Below are 12,710 nucleotides of genomic sequence, written 5' to 3' on the forward strand. Positions count from 1 at the left end.
CGCAGACAGAGAAGGGCAGCGCTCTTCACGAAGCCGCTCTCTTTGGGAAGATGGATGTGGTGCGCCTCCTCCTTGACTCAGGTGTGTTTTGATTCCATTCTTACTGACTCCTCCTGACTCAGCTAGAAAGAATGACAAAGCAGGTACTTTCACTTCTACACATGCGGGTCTGCAGTGTAGTAGGGGATAAATACAGTGATCTCCCCTCTGTATATGCATGTCTGTGGTATAATAGGGGTAAATACAATGATCTCTCCTCTGTACATGCAGGTCTGTGGTATAGTAGTGGTATATACAATGATCTCCCCTCTGTACATGCAGGTCTTTGGTATAGTAGGAGTAAATACAATGATCTCCCCTCTGTACATGGAAGTTAGTAGAGGTATATACAGTGACTTCTCCTCTGTACATGGAAGTCAGTGCTATGGTAGAGATCTCCCCTCTGTACATTGATGGACGTCGGTGGGTACAAAGGGCTCAGTGTCGTGGTCTCATTATGAGCGAGGGGGCGGAGGTGGTATGCTCATATCTAGGCCAGGGTGGAGGTCACTGCTATTAATAGCTTGAGGATGCTTTCATTATTATGACTTTGTGGGCTGGCAGATAATTATATTGGTCTGAGAGGGACTTTGATGGTGATTTCATTACCCTGAGGGTTACAGTGGAAGTGGTGATATTATTCTGTGGGTGGAGGTGATGATGCTATCAGAAGGGATGGACGAGAGAGAGTGAGAGCACTATTGGCTGGCAAATGTTTGGCAGCTTACCATAGGCTGAGAGACAGGAAGTAGGGACCCAGGACATCACATCACCAGAAAAGAAAATATTTGTGTTATTGTCACCATTATCATCACCGTTGTTGCTGTTATTAACATTATTATCTTTTTGTTCATGCTACAGTTTTTCCCTCGCTCATTATTAATTATATTGTCATTATTTTGTATGCTTTGGCAAAACAGGCCCTGTGTTAGTCATACCAATAAAGCTGATTTATGTTTAACTGAATAGAGAGACAGAGGGTAGAGAGCCAGACAGGTAGATAGAGGGAATGACAGGGAGACAGACCTTAGTGATATACAGAATGACCTGGTCACTCTTAGCCATGGCCTGGATCTGACCTTTTATTCATCCAGGAGACGGTTATTGATTACTTTCCCAGCAGCCATCTCTGTGCCTTCCGGCGGAGCCCCAGTGCCCTGGCTGCAGAGCAGAGGATCTGAGGCGAGGCCCAAGGCGGCTCCTTGGGCTTTCCTCAAGCACTTCCTGTTTCCTCCCACAACAACAGCTCTGACAATAGCTCCAAACAGCCTCGCCGCATTGTTGCGCCTCGTTTCCAGATTTATTTGGGACGAGCTGGAGCTGCACTTCTGACCCCGAGACCTCCGCTTCCCTCCCGGTTCCCCGCCAGAGGGCGATCTCCAGAGGTGCAGTTGAAAACCTCTAACTCAGGGACAGAGCGTGTGTGTCCATGGGGCAGTGACTAACAGGAAGTGCTCAGAGTGAACCGCTCGTGACGAGAGTTCTTCGATGGGATTCTGTTTTTGAAAAATGTTTCTTATTCAGCTCTCTCCTTGTCTCTTACCCAATCCAACATGCAGTTTTCACAGCATTAACAGGCACTGCCTTTTAGCCAAGGACACAGTAAAGCTCTCTAACTGCAGTGTGGAAGATTCATGGTTTTTAATGTAGTTTTTTAACCTTTACTAAATGATCCCTTTGCTTGATGCACATTGATTTTGGTTGGCCTTGACTGGCTTACTTTAGAATAATGGAAGAATACCAGTTGTTACAGAGGTCTTCCTTAGAAGCAGTATTCAGTGCCACCTCACCCTCCCTCTCTCCATGTTCAAAGTCTGGGTTTTTCCTCCCTCATCTCTACCTCAGAACCCATCATCAGTACTGCAGTCGTTGCCTTTTTCTGCTGAGGTTGAAGTGTGTGTGTGCCTCTCTGTGTGCGGCGTGTTCTTGCCTTTTCGGGTGCTGTCAGAAAGAGTTTTCAGAGTCTGGGATCACACAGGGACACAGCAGTCTGCTTTTAATCTTCACTGCCTGTCGGCCTGCAGCTCTCCCTCGGGGCAGGAACGTGCCGGAGAGATGATATTCTCCGCCACCTCTCACCTCATTCAGTGTCGGGGCAGCGCTTCCGGAATGTTCTCTGCCTCTCGGTGGCACGCTCAGATTGAACAGAGGAGAGATGGCACTCGGAGATGGAGCTCAGGATTCAAATGGGAGGTCGTTGTGAATTGCTGGGTATGAGAGGAGAATTGTAATTTCATCCGATGTGGTAAGGCAGTGCTGCTCCATGGCAGAGCCGGAATGTTCTCCACTGGAGAGAAGGTTAATTAACGGTTGATGCTGTTGCTTTGGCATTTTCCTCCAGCTGCGACCAAGGACTGTCCCTCTGACCTGGGGAGAGCTATAGGAACAGTCTGTCTGACCCAGGGAGTGCTGTGGGACCGGTCTCTCTGACCTGGGGAGAATTGTGGGAACCGTGACAGCGCTAATCGCTTTGGTGCTATGGAGGGAGAGCTCAGAGATGGATTGTTTTCAGACAGACAGAGTTTTTATCACAAAGGCGCTGGCGGGCTGTGACTCTGAACTCTCTCGTTTCAGGAATCGATGCCAACATTCGAGACTGCCAAGGAAGAACCGCCCTGGATATACTGAAAGAGCACCCAGCGCAGAAGTCCCAGCAGATCACAGCACTCATACAAGGTAGGGCAGGCAATCTGCAGGGTCAGATGAGGTGCAGCTGCCAGTCTCTGTCTGTACGGGAGAGAACCCAAGCGCACACTCTCTCTCACACACACACACACACACACACACACACACACACACACACACACACACACACTCACACACACACACACACTCACACACACACACACACAAACACACACACACACACACACAAACACACGCACACACACACAAACACACCCACACACACACACACACACACACACTCACACACACACACACACACTCACACACTCACACACTCACACACTCACACACTCACACACACACACACACTCACACACACACACACACATGCACTCACACACACACTCACACACAGACACACACGCACACACACAGACACATCCATACAAACACACACACACATGCACTCACACACGCACACACACGCACACACACACACACACACACACACACTCACATACAGACACACACACACACAGTGGTTGAGCACACAGGCACATCCATAAAAACACACACACATATACACATATATATATATGTAACATACACATGCGTAAACATACATACACATGCACACACACATATATATGCACATGCACAATCACACATGCACACATACACACACACGCAAATGACTGACATACCACCAGCTGGGTCAAATGGGCTGCTGTGGTCAGGCCATTGCGGTGTGCTGGTTTCTGCAGGACAGCCGTGCGCTGATGGATCAGACCTTTTCCCTGAGCGTTCGTCTGAGACTTCAGCGCTGTGTGAACTTCCTGTGAACTACAGCAGCTCTTTGTGTCTGTGAACAGCATTCTGAATCAGAGATGGTCAGCCATATCTCACCTCTTCCCTCTGTTTCTGCACAGTGTGTGTGTAAGAGTGAGATCCGCTTACCCGGGGGATGGCCTGGGGGGGGGGGGGACCGTTTGAAGTGTGCCGTTCCCCCACGTTACGTTACGTCTCGGCGTGAAACGAGAGCAATGTGCATACTGTCACGTACAGACCAATGCTAGTGCTGAGAGAGAGAGAGGGACAGAGAAAGAGAAAGAGAGAGAGAGAGAGAGAGAGGGAGAGGGAGAGAGAGAGGGAGAAACAGGGGGAGCGAGAGAGATAGCAAGAGAGAGGGAGTGAAAGAGAGAGAGGGGGAGATAAGAGAGGGAGAGACAGAGAGAGAAAGAGTTTATGTGCCAGCTTGACTAAAAGAGGGTGACAACAGCATATTAATATGTCATATTATTATTATCAATAGTAGGAGTAGTGATGGTAGTAGTGACATTAACAATAAGAAAACAACTATAACACTGACAACAATGATGATAGTAATATTACTGTTACTACTTATACTACTAATTATAATAATTACTAACAGTTGTTATTACTGCTATTGTTCTTGGCTTTTATGGCTAGTTGACTTCTTGTTCTTGATTATCTTTTCACTGGTTGTTCTTTCTGCCTGGGCAATGTGTACTTGTACAAGAAGGCATTTGAATTGAGCAGAGATAGAATTCAGAGATAGACGGAGACAGAGAGAAAGAGAGAGAGAGAGGAAGGGAGTGGGAGAGAAAAAGAGAAAGTGTGCATGTGAGAGAGAACCATTGTCCCTGATCTCTGGAGACAGTGACCATTGCTGGAGCATCAGCAATGCTGTAGACCTGAGGATGGCCCCCACCTCTGTGTAAATCTGTGTCATATTCCCACAAGTATGAGTAGTCCCAATGACCAATTAGTCAGAGGTTAAAGGTCAGAGGTCAGAGCATGAGCGACATAGATAGGGGAGTGATAGAAAAGACAAGCAGGGCACAGACAGAGAGGTACTGTACGTGAGACAGGAAGAGTTTGGTGGAGAGGGAGGGGTCAGAGAGCGAGGGCGAGGGAGAAAGGAAAGAGATCGACAAGGTTTACTCTCTTCTCCTGGAGGAGAAAAACAAAAAAGGCCCACTTTCCCTCCCTGTAAGAGACAATCCATTACAGAGGCGCGGTGCACGGACGTGAAAATAAAGAATGATAGAGAGATGAGCCATCTGCGCCTGGTGAAGATGCCGAACGGCAGCCCCCCCTCCCCCCCAATTCCTCCCCACCTCCCCCTCCATCCTTCCCCATTCATTCGGAACACGCTGTTTTCCAAATACGCTCGCAGTGCATACTGGGTAGTCAGGTGGTGTTCAGCAAGTTCTATTCAGCAGAGAATTGAATGTGAGCTTTTTTTGTCCAACAGCAGTGGCCTTGACCTCCTGACCTGTCTGTATATGGAGTGATAGCGTGTTTTTTTTCTTTTTTATTATTACTATTTGTTGTTCTGAAGCTCCTGGACCTGAAGCTCGAGTCCTCGGGAAAAAAAGAGAGATAACAAGCTCTGACTGACGGGCCCCCGAAAAAGTGCAGACATATAACAGTATTTGCACTATGGGAATGTGGTCTCTCCATTCCTCACTGTAGGAGGTCTCTCACACATCATTTAACCACCATGCGTCTGATATCTCTGATGTTTTTCATATGATCAGGATATGACTGATGTCTGACACGTTCCCATAAGCAGGATATGCCCAGTGTACCAGAATATTTCACATGATCAGAATATGAGTGATCTGTCTGAATATTTCACATCAACGTATGACTTATGCGTCTGGAGATTTCACAGTCAGCATATGACTGATGACGCCGGGAATTTTTCATAGTTGGAATATGATTTATCTCTGCATGTTTCACATAATGTGGTTGTGGCTGGCGTGAGTCGTGTATTTCACGGCATGCAGTGGAGAGCCGATGAGGTCTGGCTGTAATTTGTTTGTTTGGATGTGTGAGCGGTCCCAAACCCCCGCCTGGTCGTGTTTGGGTGCATTACAGAGTGTTCTCTGGGTGTCCCCCTTCGGCTCCGCTCTAAATGCGGTCCATTGTGGCTTGGCCCTGAAGAGGCCCATTTAGTCTTCCTCAGATCGCGGTCTCAGTGTTCCCCCAGCCACCCCTCCGTATCCCACAATCCCCTTGGGCTGACCACCTGGCTCTCTCATTATGTGGCCGGGGGGGGGGGGTTCGAGGTGCCGCTAGGTCGCGGACAGATTGCCCCCCTCACACATGCGCATATATCCGCTGTGTGCGTGTGTGTGTTTGTGAAAGGATGTTTGGGTGGCAGGTATGTTCCCGTTGCTGTGTCCTGACCTTTCTCCCTCTCTCCCTCTGTCTCTCACTCTCTCTCTTTCCCTCCCTCTCACTCCCTCTCTCCCTTTTTCTCTCTCCCTCCCTCTCTGTTTCTCCCTCTCCCTCTCCCTCCCTCGTCTGCCTCTCTCTCTCTCTCTCTCTCTCTCTCTCTCTCTCTCTCTCTCTCTCTTTCTCTCTTTCTCTCTCGCTCTCTCTTTCTTTCTCTCCCTCTGCTGCAGAGTACATGATGGAGGAGCAGGAAAGTAAGAGCACAAAAGAGGAGCCGGTTCGGCAGTGTCCTGTCCCCACGCCCCGCACGTCTGTGTCCTCGCCGGCTGCCTCGCCCTCCCTCAGGATCAAAAGTAACCCCCCCCCCCACTCCTCCCCACTCTTCCCCCTCTCCCCCTCTCTCTCTCCCCTGTGTTTATGTCTTTATCCTCAGGACCCCACTGTCCTGTCCTCCTTCGCACGCCCCATGCTCCCCCCTCCCCCCCTCACCTCTCCACAGGGAGTGTTTCTTGCTGTGTAAGGCACGGCCTGGGAGCAGGGAGACCCCTGCCTTTGGCTTCCTGTGACCAGCTGCAGATCCTTTCCCCCAAAAACCTCTGACACCAAGCCATCTTACCCCAGCTATTGCATTACATAAAAAAGACCAAATGCGATCCATCTTCAGAGCATGCGGGCCCTGTTGTGGAGCACATCCGCAACAACTCAAATAGTACCAGCGAAGCAGCCCTCACAGCACAGGACTGCCCCCTAGTGGCCGAACCCACCACCAGCAAGCCGGGATTTTTTTTTTTAGCAACAGGTCGGCTCTGCAGATGGGGAGCTCGGAATAGAGCTGTCAGGGCTTATTTGTGCGCGATGCTGGCGGCGCCCGGTCGAAAAAGCGCAGGCTGATTGGATGTGACTGACAGTAACGAGAGGGTCGACTGCGGGGGCGAGGCGCAGCAGATGCCGCCGCAGTCCCGGCCCCTGGCTGCCTGCGACTTCTCCGACTCAATCCACAATCCAGGCCACTTTATTGGCAGCGTAAAGGTGCATCCATGTTGTCAGACGAAGACCACAGCATGTTCATATCGTATATATACAGCTTGCACAAGCAAACTCATATATGACTTTAAAAATCACGTATTGGAATAAAGAAAGAATGAGAACTTACATAATTTGCATCTGAAGGGGTAACTGTGCCCCTAAGAACACCATTATGGATTTCCTTTTTAATCTCAGGCTTAATGAATAAGAAAGGACACATGCCAATGTCCAACATTTTGGTGTGAAGTTCGTCCTCTGGCTGCTTCCATAGAGATAGTGCCCCCCTAAGCAGTTTAATTAAAGAAAAAAATGAGATAGCTCTGGGATGTCATGGCTTCACTGCCTTTTAAACCACTTCTATGCTGAATATAACTTTATATTAAGTTGTGCTCAGTTAGTCAGTGAATTCGGATTTCCTCTGTCTAAAACAGAGATCAGACCCTTTACATACCAACCAGTTTTCGCCAGGGGAGGGTTTTATATGTTCTTAGTAAATTTGTATATGAATATATTACTGTTTACCCATAGCCATAATCATAAATCATAATAATCTGTGCTATCCAGCCTAAGAAGCAAGTTTTAGTCCTTTTGTATGTTTCTGCATCTCTGGAGAACATTCATGTGCTTGTGTCCCATTCATGTGTCATAAGTTCAACGCTTACATACATCTAAAAATTAAGAGAAATAAAACTGAGAATAAAGATAATTAAGAAACAAATTTATACACTTCTTCATCAGTAGACTATATCATTTCGAGTGACACAGTGAAAATGTATTTTAAATTAGTTTTATTGCTGAGTTTGGGTGAAGCTCTGGTGTAAAAATTGACATGCATTCTTGGATAACAGCTCAGTTAGGGTTGTTTCTGTTGTTAAGAATTAATTAATATGTAAAATCTTTACTGTAGGTTTTTAATATAAATTTCCTATACAAAATAATATACAGTTCATATGAAGCATTTTAATTGTTGTTATTGTTATTTTTCTGGTATTATTTTATTTCTTAATAGATTTTGATTGATCAATCAACAGAATGATGTCTGTAATGGAAATTGATTTTTATTGGATAGACAAGCTGAGAATACACACAGCTGTGCTGAAACCACTGGCTGTGTATCGTGACCCATACTGCTCCTAGTGGTGAAACCGGTGCATTGCACCCTGTTGTGCAGCTCTCGGATTCGTCTGGCAGGTTTTCCCACAGAACTGCAGAGGGAGGTTAAAACGGTTCACTGAGAACAGTGATGGCTTGAATCAGGTGAATATGTGACTGACAGAAATGAGAAATGGAATGTAGACACTGTCTTACCTGCGGCTCCAAGGTTAAATGGGTTAAGTGGCCTTGCAGGCTCGGGGTTGAGTGATGTACACATGTACTCATATAAATTCATAGTGTTAAGAATAACACTTAACCACAGAAATTTCAAAGCACAATGGCTTGGTTTCTGCCTAGAAATGACTCCTAAACACCCTTTAGGATTTAAGCATAACATTTTTCAAAAAATATTCTACATACTGAAGTTCATGCTTAAGAATACATTCACAATCCTGCTGAAATCAGGCCCTGATCTCAGAGAGTGTCCTCTTCATCCACTCACATGCTTCTCAGTCATGCCTCCCTGGGTGGTCTCTTAATTATCCTCATTACTTCAGCCACCCTTGACTCGGCTATGGCCTGCCGCGCAACATGGGAATGAATGCCGGCACTGAGGCTCTTCTCAGTCTCCTGGTGTGTTTCTGAAAGAGTGGGAGTTCTGGGAGACAGCAGGCTGTGTCGTGAGGCTGGGCCAGCTTTACAGGGCTGACCTGGGACAGGCACTGCCCCCCTGCCCTGTCTTCTCCTGTACCCATAATGCCCTCTTGCCCCCAACTCTCCCTGTACCCATAATGTCCTTCTGCCCCTGACTCTCCCTGTACCCATAATGCCCTCCTGCCCCTGTCACTCCCTGTACCCATAATGCCCTCCTGCCCCTGACTCTCCCTGTACCCATAATGCCCTCCTGCCCCTGACTCGCCCTGTACCCATAATGCCCTCCTGCCCCTGACTCTCTCTGTACCCATAATGTCCTCCTGCCTCTGTCTCTTCCTGTACCCATAATGCCCTCCTGCCCCTGACTCGCCCTGTACCCATAATGCCCTCCTGCCCCTGACTCTCCCTGTACACATAATGCCCCCCTGCCCTGTCTTCTCCTGTACCCATAATGCCCTCCTGCCCCTGACTCTCCCTGTACCCATAATGCCCTCCTGCCCCTGACTCTCTCTGTACCCATAATGCCCTCCTGCCCCTGACTCTCTCTGTACCCATAATGCCCTCCTGCCTCTGTCTCTTCCTGTACCCATAATGCCCTCCTGCCCCTGCATCTCTCTCAACCTATAATGTCCTTCTGCCCCTTGTCTCTCAGTGTACCCAAAATGCTCCTCTCTTCTTGTCTCTCAGTGCACCCACAATGCCGAACCTTGTACAATCCGCTTCTGGATGCCTTCCATACTCGGTCATTAAATAATAGTGCTACTGTATCTGGTCTGTCAGCGTATCGGGTACCTATCTGTAGTGGGAGGCTACAATAATGAGAGTCTTTGTGCGAAGCTCACCGAATGATTCAACAACACCCAGGGGGCTTACATAAGATAAAATTGATTTTACTTGTAAAAAAAAAAAAAAAAAAAGGAGAGAAAAATGAAAGACACCAACGTGTTTCGGCCGCGGAAGGCACCTCAGTGAGCTGGGACAGTAGCGGCAACCTAGTTTCAATTCCGCTGTTGCTGTGCAGATAATAAAATCCAAATCCCAGAGATAATTTGCAGTGTGCGGACGGCGGATACGTGTGAGCTGTGATGGGCAATTACACAAATGTGAAACTACAGGAGTTCGATCGATTCTCCTGGGTCACAAACTGAGCAGCAGCTCTTGGATGAGAAACTATGATCTTTGTCTCTGGTGACTATTCACCTTTGCGGTAGACATTATGCCATTCGAAAACAACAGTTTTAAGAGGTGACCTTTCTGGGGTCTTGTTCCCTGTGTCAGATATGAGGCCTAAGCTCTAAAACTCTGTGTCTGTGGGCCTTGTCGCAGCACTGTAGTTAGCACTCATCTCCCCTGATGTGTCTGCTTGCAGCGGAGGCTGTTGGTTGCTGTGCCTCAATGACTAATTGCAGACATCGATATGAGACCCAGATTCAATAGGGATTATACTAAATGCTGTAGGTGGTGCGGTGGGGAGGGGGGCTCCTTCCGAGCAGGCTGTGCACACGTGTCCCTCTCCACAAGCACACAGTCCTCTCACGCGCATACCGCTGTTGCTCCATCCCTGTCATTATTATTCACAGTCTCCTGAATGCAGAGGGAGCTCCCCAGTGGCTCTGTCTGCAAAAGCCCTCATTCTGAGCCACACGGCCTCGAGCCATTGGCCGACGATGACCAGGAGGTCAGGTCAGGTCAGGTGCCTTTGAGCCACTCAGACGACGCTAGTGGAGATGCGCCTGTCGTCCAGTCGGCGTTTGCTTAACCATGTTGCACTGTGGGACTTGTAGTGTGGAAAACAGTTGTTGTAGCCGTGTGAGTTTATAAGAGGATTGCATTCGCGATGACCAGCAATCCTGTGCAAGCATGGAGACTGTGGCAATGAGACAGAGCTAATATGCAAATGCACATCCCAAAAGAGAGGCAAATTAAAATTTAATGTTATATTAAATAAGTAAATAACACTTATGCTGATTATGACCATATGTACTTACAGCAAGAGTTGTCACATAAAATGCCCTGACCAAAAGTTCTGAGCCAATTAATTTTTTAACAGCTGCAGGGGCTATTACAGTTTTAACATTTGTTAAGATACTCGCTCTGTCTCTCTCTCTCTCGCTCTCTCTATCTCTCTCTTCCTCTCTCTCTCTCCCTCCTTTTCTCGATATGTCTCCATCTCTCTCCCTGCTCCTCTCGACCTCTGTCCCTCCCTGTCTCTGTGACAGATGACGCGGTGACAGGGGAGCTGTCCAAGCTGCTGAACGAGATCAAGATGTGCCGAGACAAAGACTACTCCTTCGAGGACCTGTGCCAGACCATCTCCTCCCACTCCATGGAGAGCTTCGGGAGCGGCCGTCTCTCCGACGAGGAGCGCAACAGCACCCTGAGCAAAGTCGGCAAGGTAAAGCCGGGGGTACCGAGCTCAACGAGGGGTGCGGGGGTGAAACTGGGTGGGACGAGGGTGTGTGTCAACCAGTCGCGTAGTTGTCATGTGACGTGGCGTGGGAGGCTAGGAATGGCAGTTCTTTAATCCCTGACCACCAAATGGAGTATCGGAGTAATGGAGTATGGTACCATCACATGACAATGCTGTGTCCACATTGCGACATCATCCAAAGCATACTCTAACAGCAAATATGCACCTATGGTCATACAAGCTGCTCTTCTCGCTACGGACAGCTCCTTCACCCCAGTCCTTCAGACGGGGCCTGAAGACGCACCTCTTCAGACTCTACCTGGACTGACCCAGCACACAATTGCTGCCCCCCCCGCCCATCAGTGCTGTCAAATTGCTGTGCTTTTTAAACTGTGCTTTTAAATTTTGTCTCTTGTTGCCGCCTTTACCCTGACGCTCATTGTGCCGTTTGAAGTTGTTGAAGTTTGCCGTTCGAAAGTATATTGTACTAATTGCCCTTTAGGCTGTAATTGTAAAAATCTGATAGTACTGCGTCCTCAAACAGACCTTGCTCTCAGCTGAGAACTGTCTCATTGTGGAACTGTACACATCCTGTCCCCGTACTGTCGCTGTACCTACTGTATGCACTTTTGTAAGTCGCTTTGGATAAAAGCGTCTGCTAAATAAATAAATGTAAATGTAAATGAAGGCAGTTCTTGGCACTAAATTTACTTCAAATAAGAAATAAGACTTACTTTCAAATAAGAAAGTAAGTCTTATTAATGGCAAAGCAAGCTTGTAACACTTGGGCTTAGTGAATGCTCTGTTTACTGTGTGTCCGTTGACACACATAATATTCAGCTCTGCAAACCTGCAGTGGCGCCATATCTCCAGCAGAGAGCGCACCAAGCACGCACGAAGACAAAAGCGAGGACAAGGCATCTTTTATCAGTTATATAATAAATTCCTCTGTATTTATAGCACAAACAGCGCTGTCCTGATTGGCCACCGTTTTTTCATTGATGTCACAGAGATTAAACAGACAGTGAGGGTGCAGATAAGTCTGCGGCGGATGTGTGTGTAACTCAGGTGCCGCCTGACAGCGGGGGGGGGCTTCGGTACCGTCAGAACACACACGCGGGACTTAACACCGGCCTGTGGGAAAGATAGAGCACGCATGTAGGTGTGAGACAGTGCGGTGTGTGTGTGTGTGTGTGTGTGTGTGTGTGTGCATCTGCATATGCATGTGAAAGAAAGGCTGGTTGTGTGTGCGTGGCAGACACAAAGAGACAGAAGTATGAGTGCAGACATATGAGAGAGGTCTGAAAGCAGGTATGAAAGAAACTTAGAGCTGAACGCATGTATGTGAGAGACACGTACATAGTGTGTGTGTGTGTGTGTGTGTGTGTGTGTGTGTGTGTGTGTGTGCCCGTGAAAGAAGGAGAGAGAGATGTGAGCACAGGCATGTGAGAGAGATCTGACAGCAGGCATGAAAGAAAGAGAGAGATCTGAGCGCAGGCGTGTGAAGCGATGCGGCCCCGCTTTCGCTCACCACTCGCCCGAGTGAGATCGATTCAATCACACGCTAACTGCTCAGCGTCCATTGAGCCCCGTGGCATTATGGGTAAGGAGAAGATTGAAACCACAGGGTAGAGGTTCCCAAGGAGGGCTC

At 48.1% G+C, this 12,710-nt stretch overlaps 1 protein-coding gene across 6 annotated transcripts in view; it reads left to right on the forward strand.

The window, feature by feature from the left end:
* LOC118770441 (ankyrin repeat and sterile alpha motif domain-containing protein 1B-like) overlaps positions 1-12,710 on the forward strand; it is a 199,911-nt gene that overhangs the window by 81,670 nt on the left and 105,531 nt on the right. For all 6 annotated transcript variants that reach the window (XM_036518106.1, XM_036518103.1, XM_036518104.1 and 3 more), the window contains 4 exons: positions 6-81; positions 2,614-2,715; positions 6,105-6,227; positions 10,869-11,044. In XM_036518106.1, the coding sequence (XP_036373999.1) occupies positions 6-81; positions 2,614-2,715; positions 6,105-6,227; positions 10,869-11,044 (477 nt within the window). The remainder of the gene's footprint in view (positions 1-5; positions 82-2,613; positions 2,716-6,104; positions 6,228-10,868; positions 11,045-12,710) is intronic.

The sequence above is a fragment of the Megalops cyprinoides genome, chromosome 23 (assembly GCF_013368585.1).
Source record: "Megalops cyprinoides isolate fMegCyp1 chromosome 23, fMegCyp1.pri, whole genome shotgun sequence".
Classification (NCBI taxonomy): domain Eukaryota; kingdom Metazoa; phylum Chordata; class Actinopteri; order Elopiformes; family Megalopidae; genus Megalops; species Megalops cyprinoides.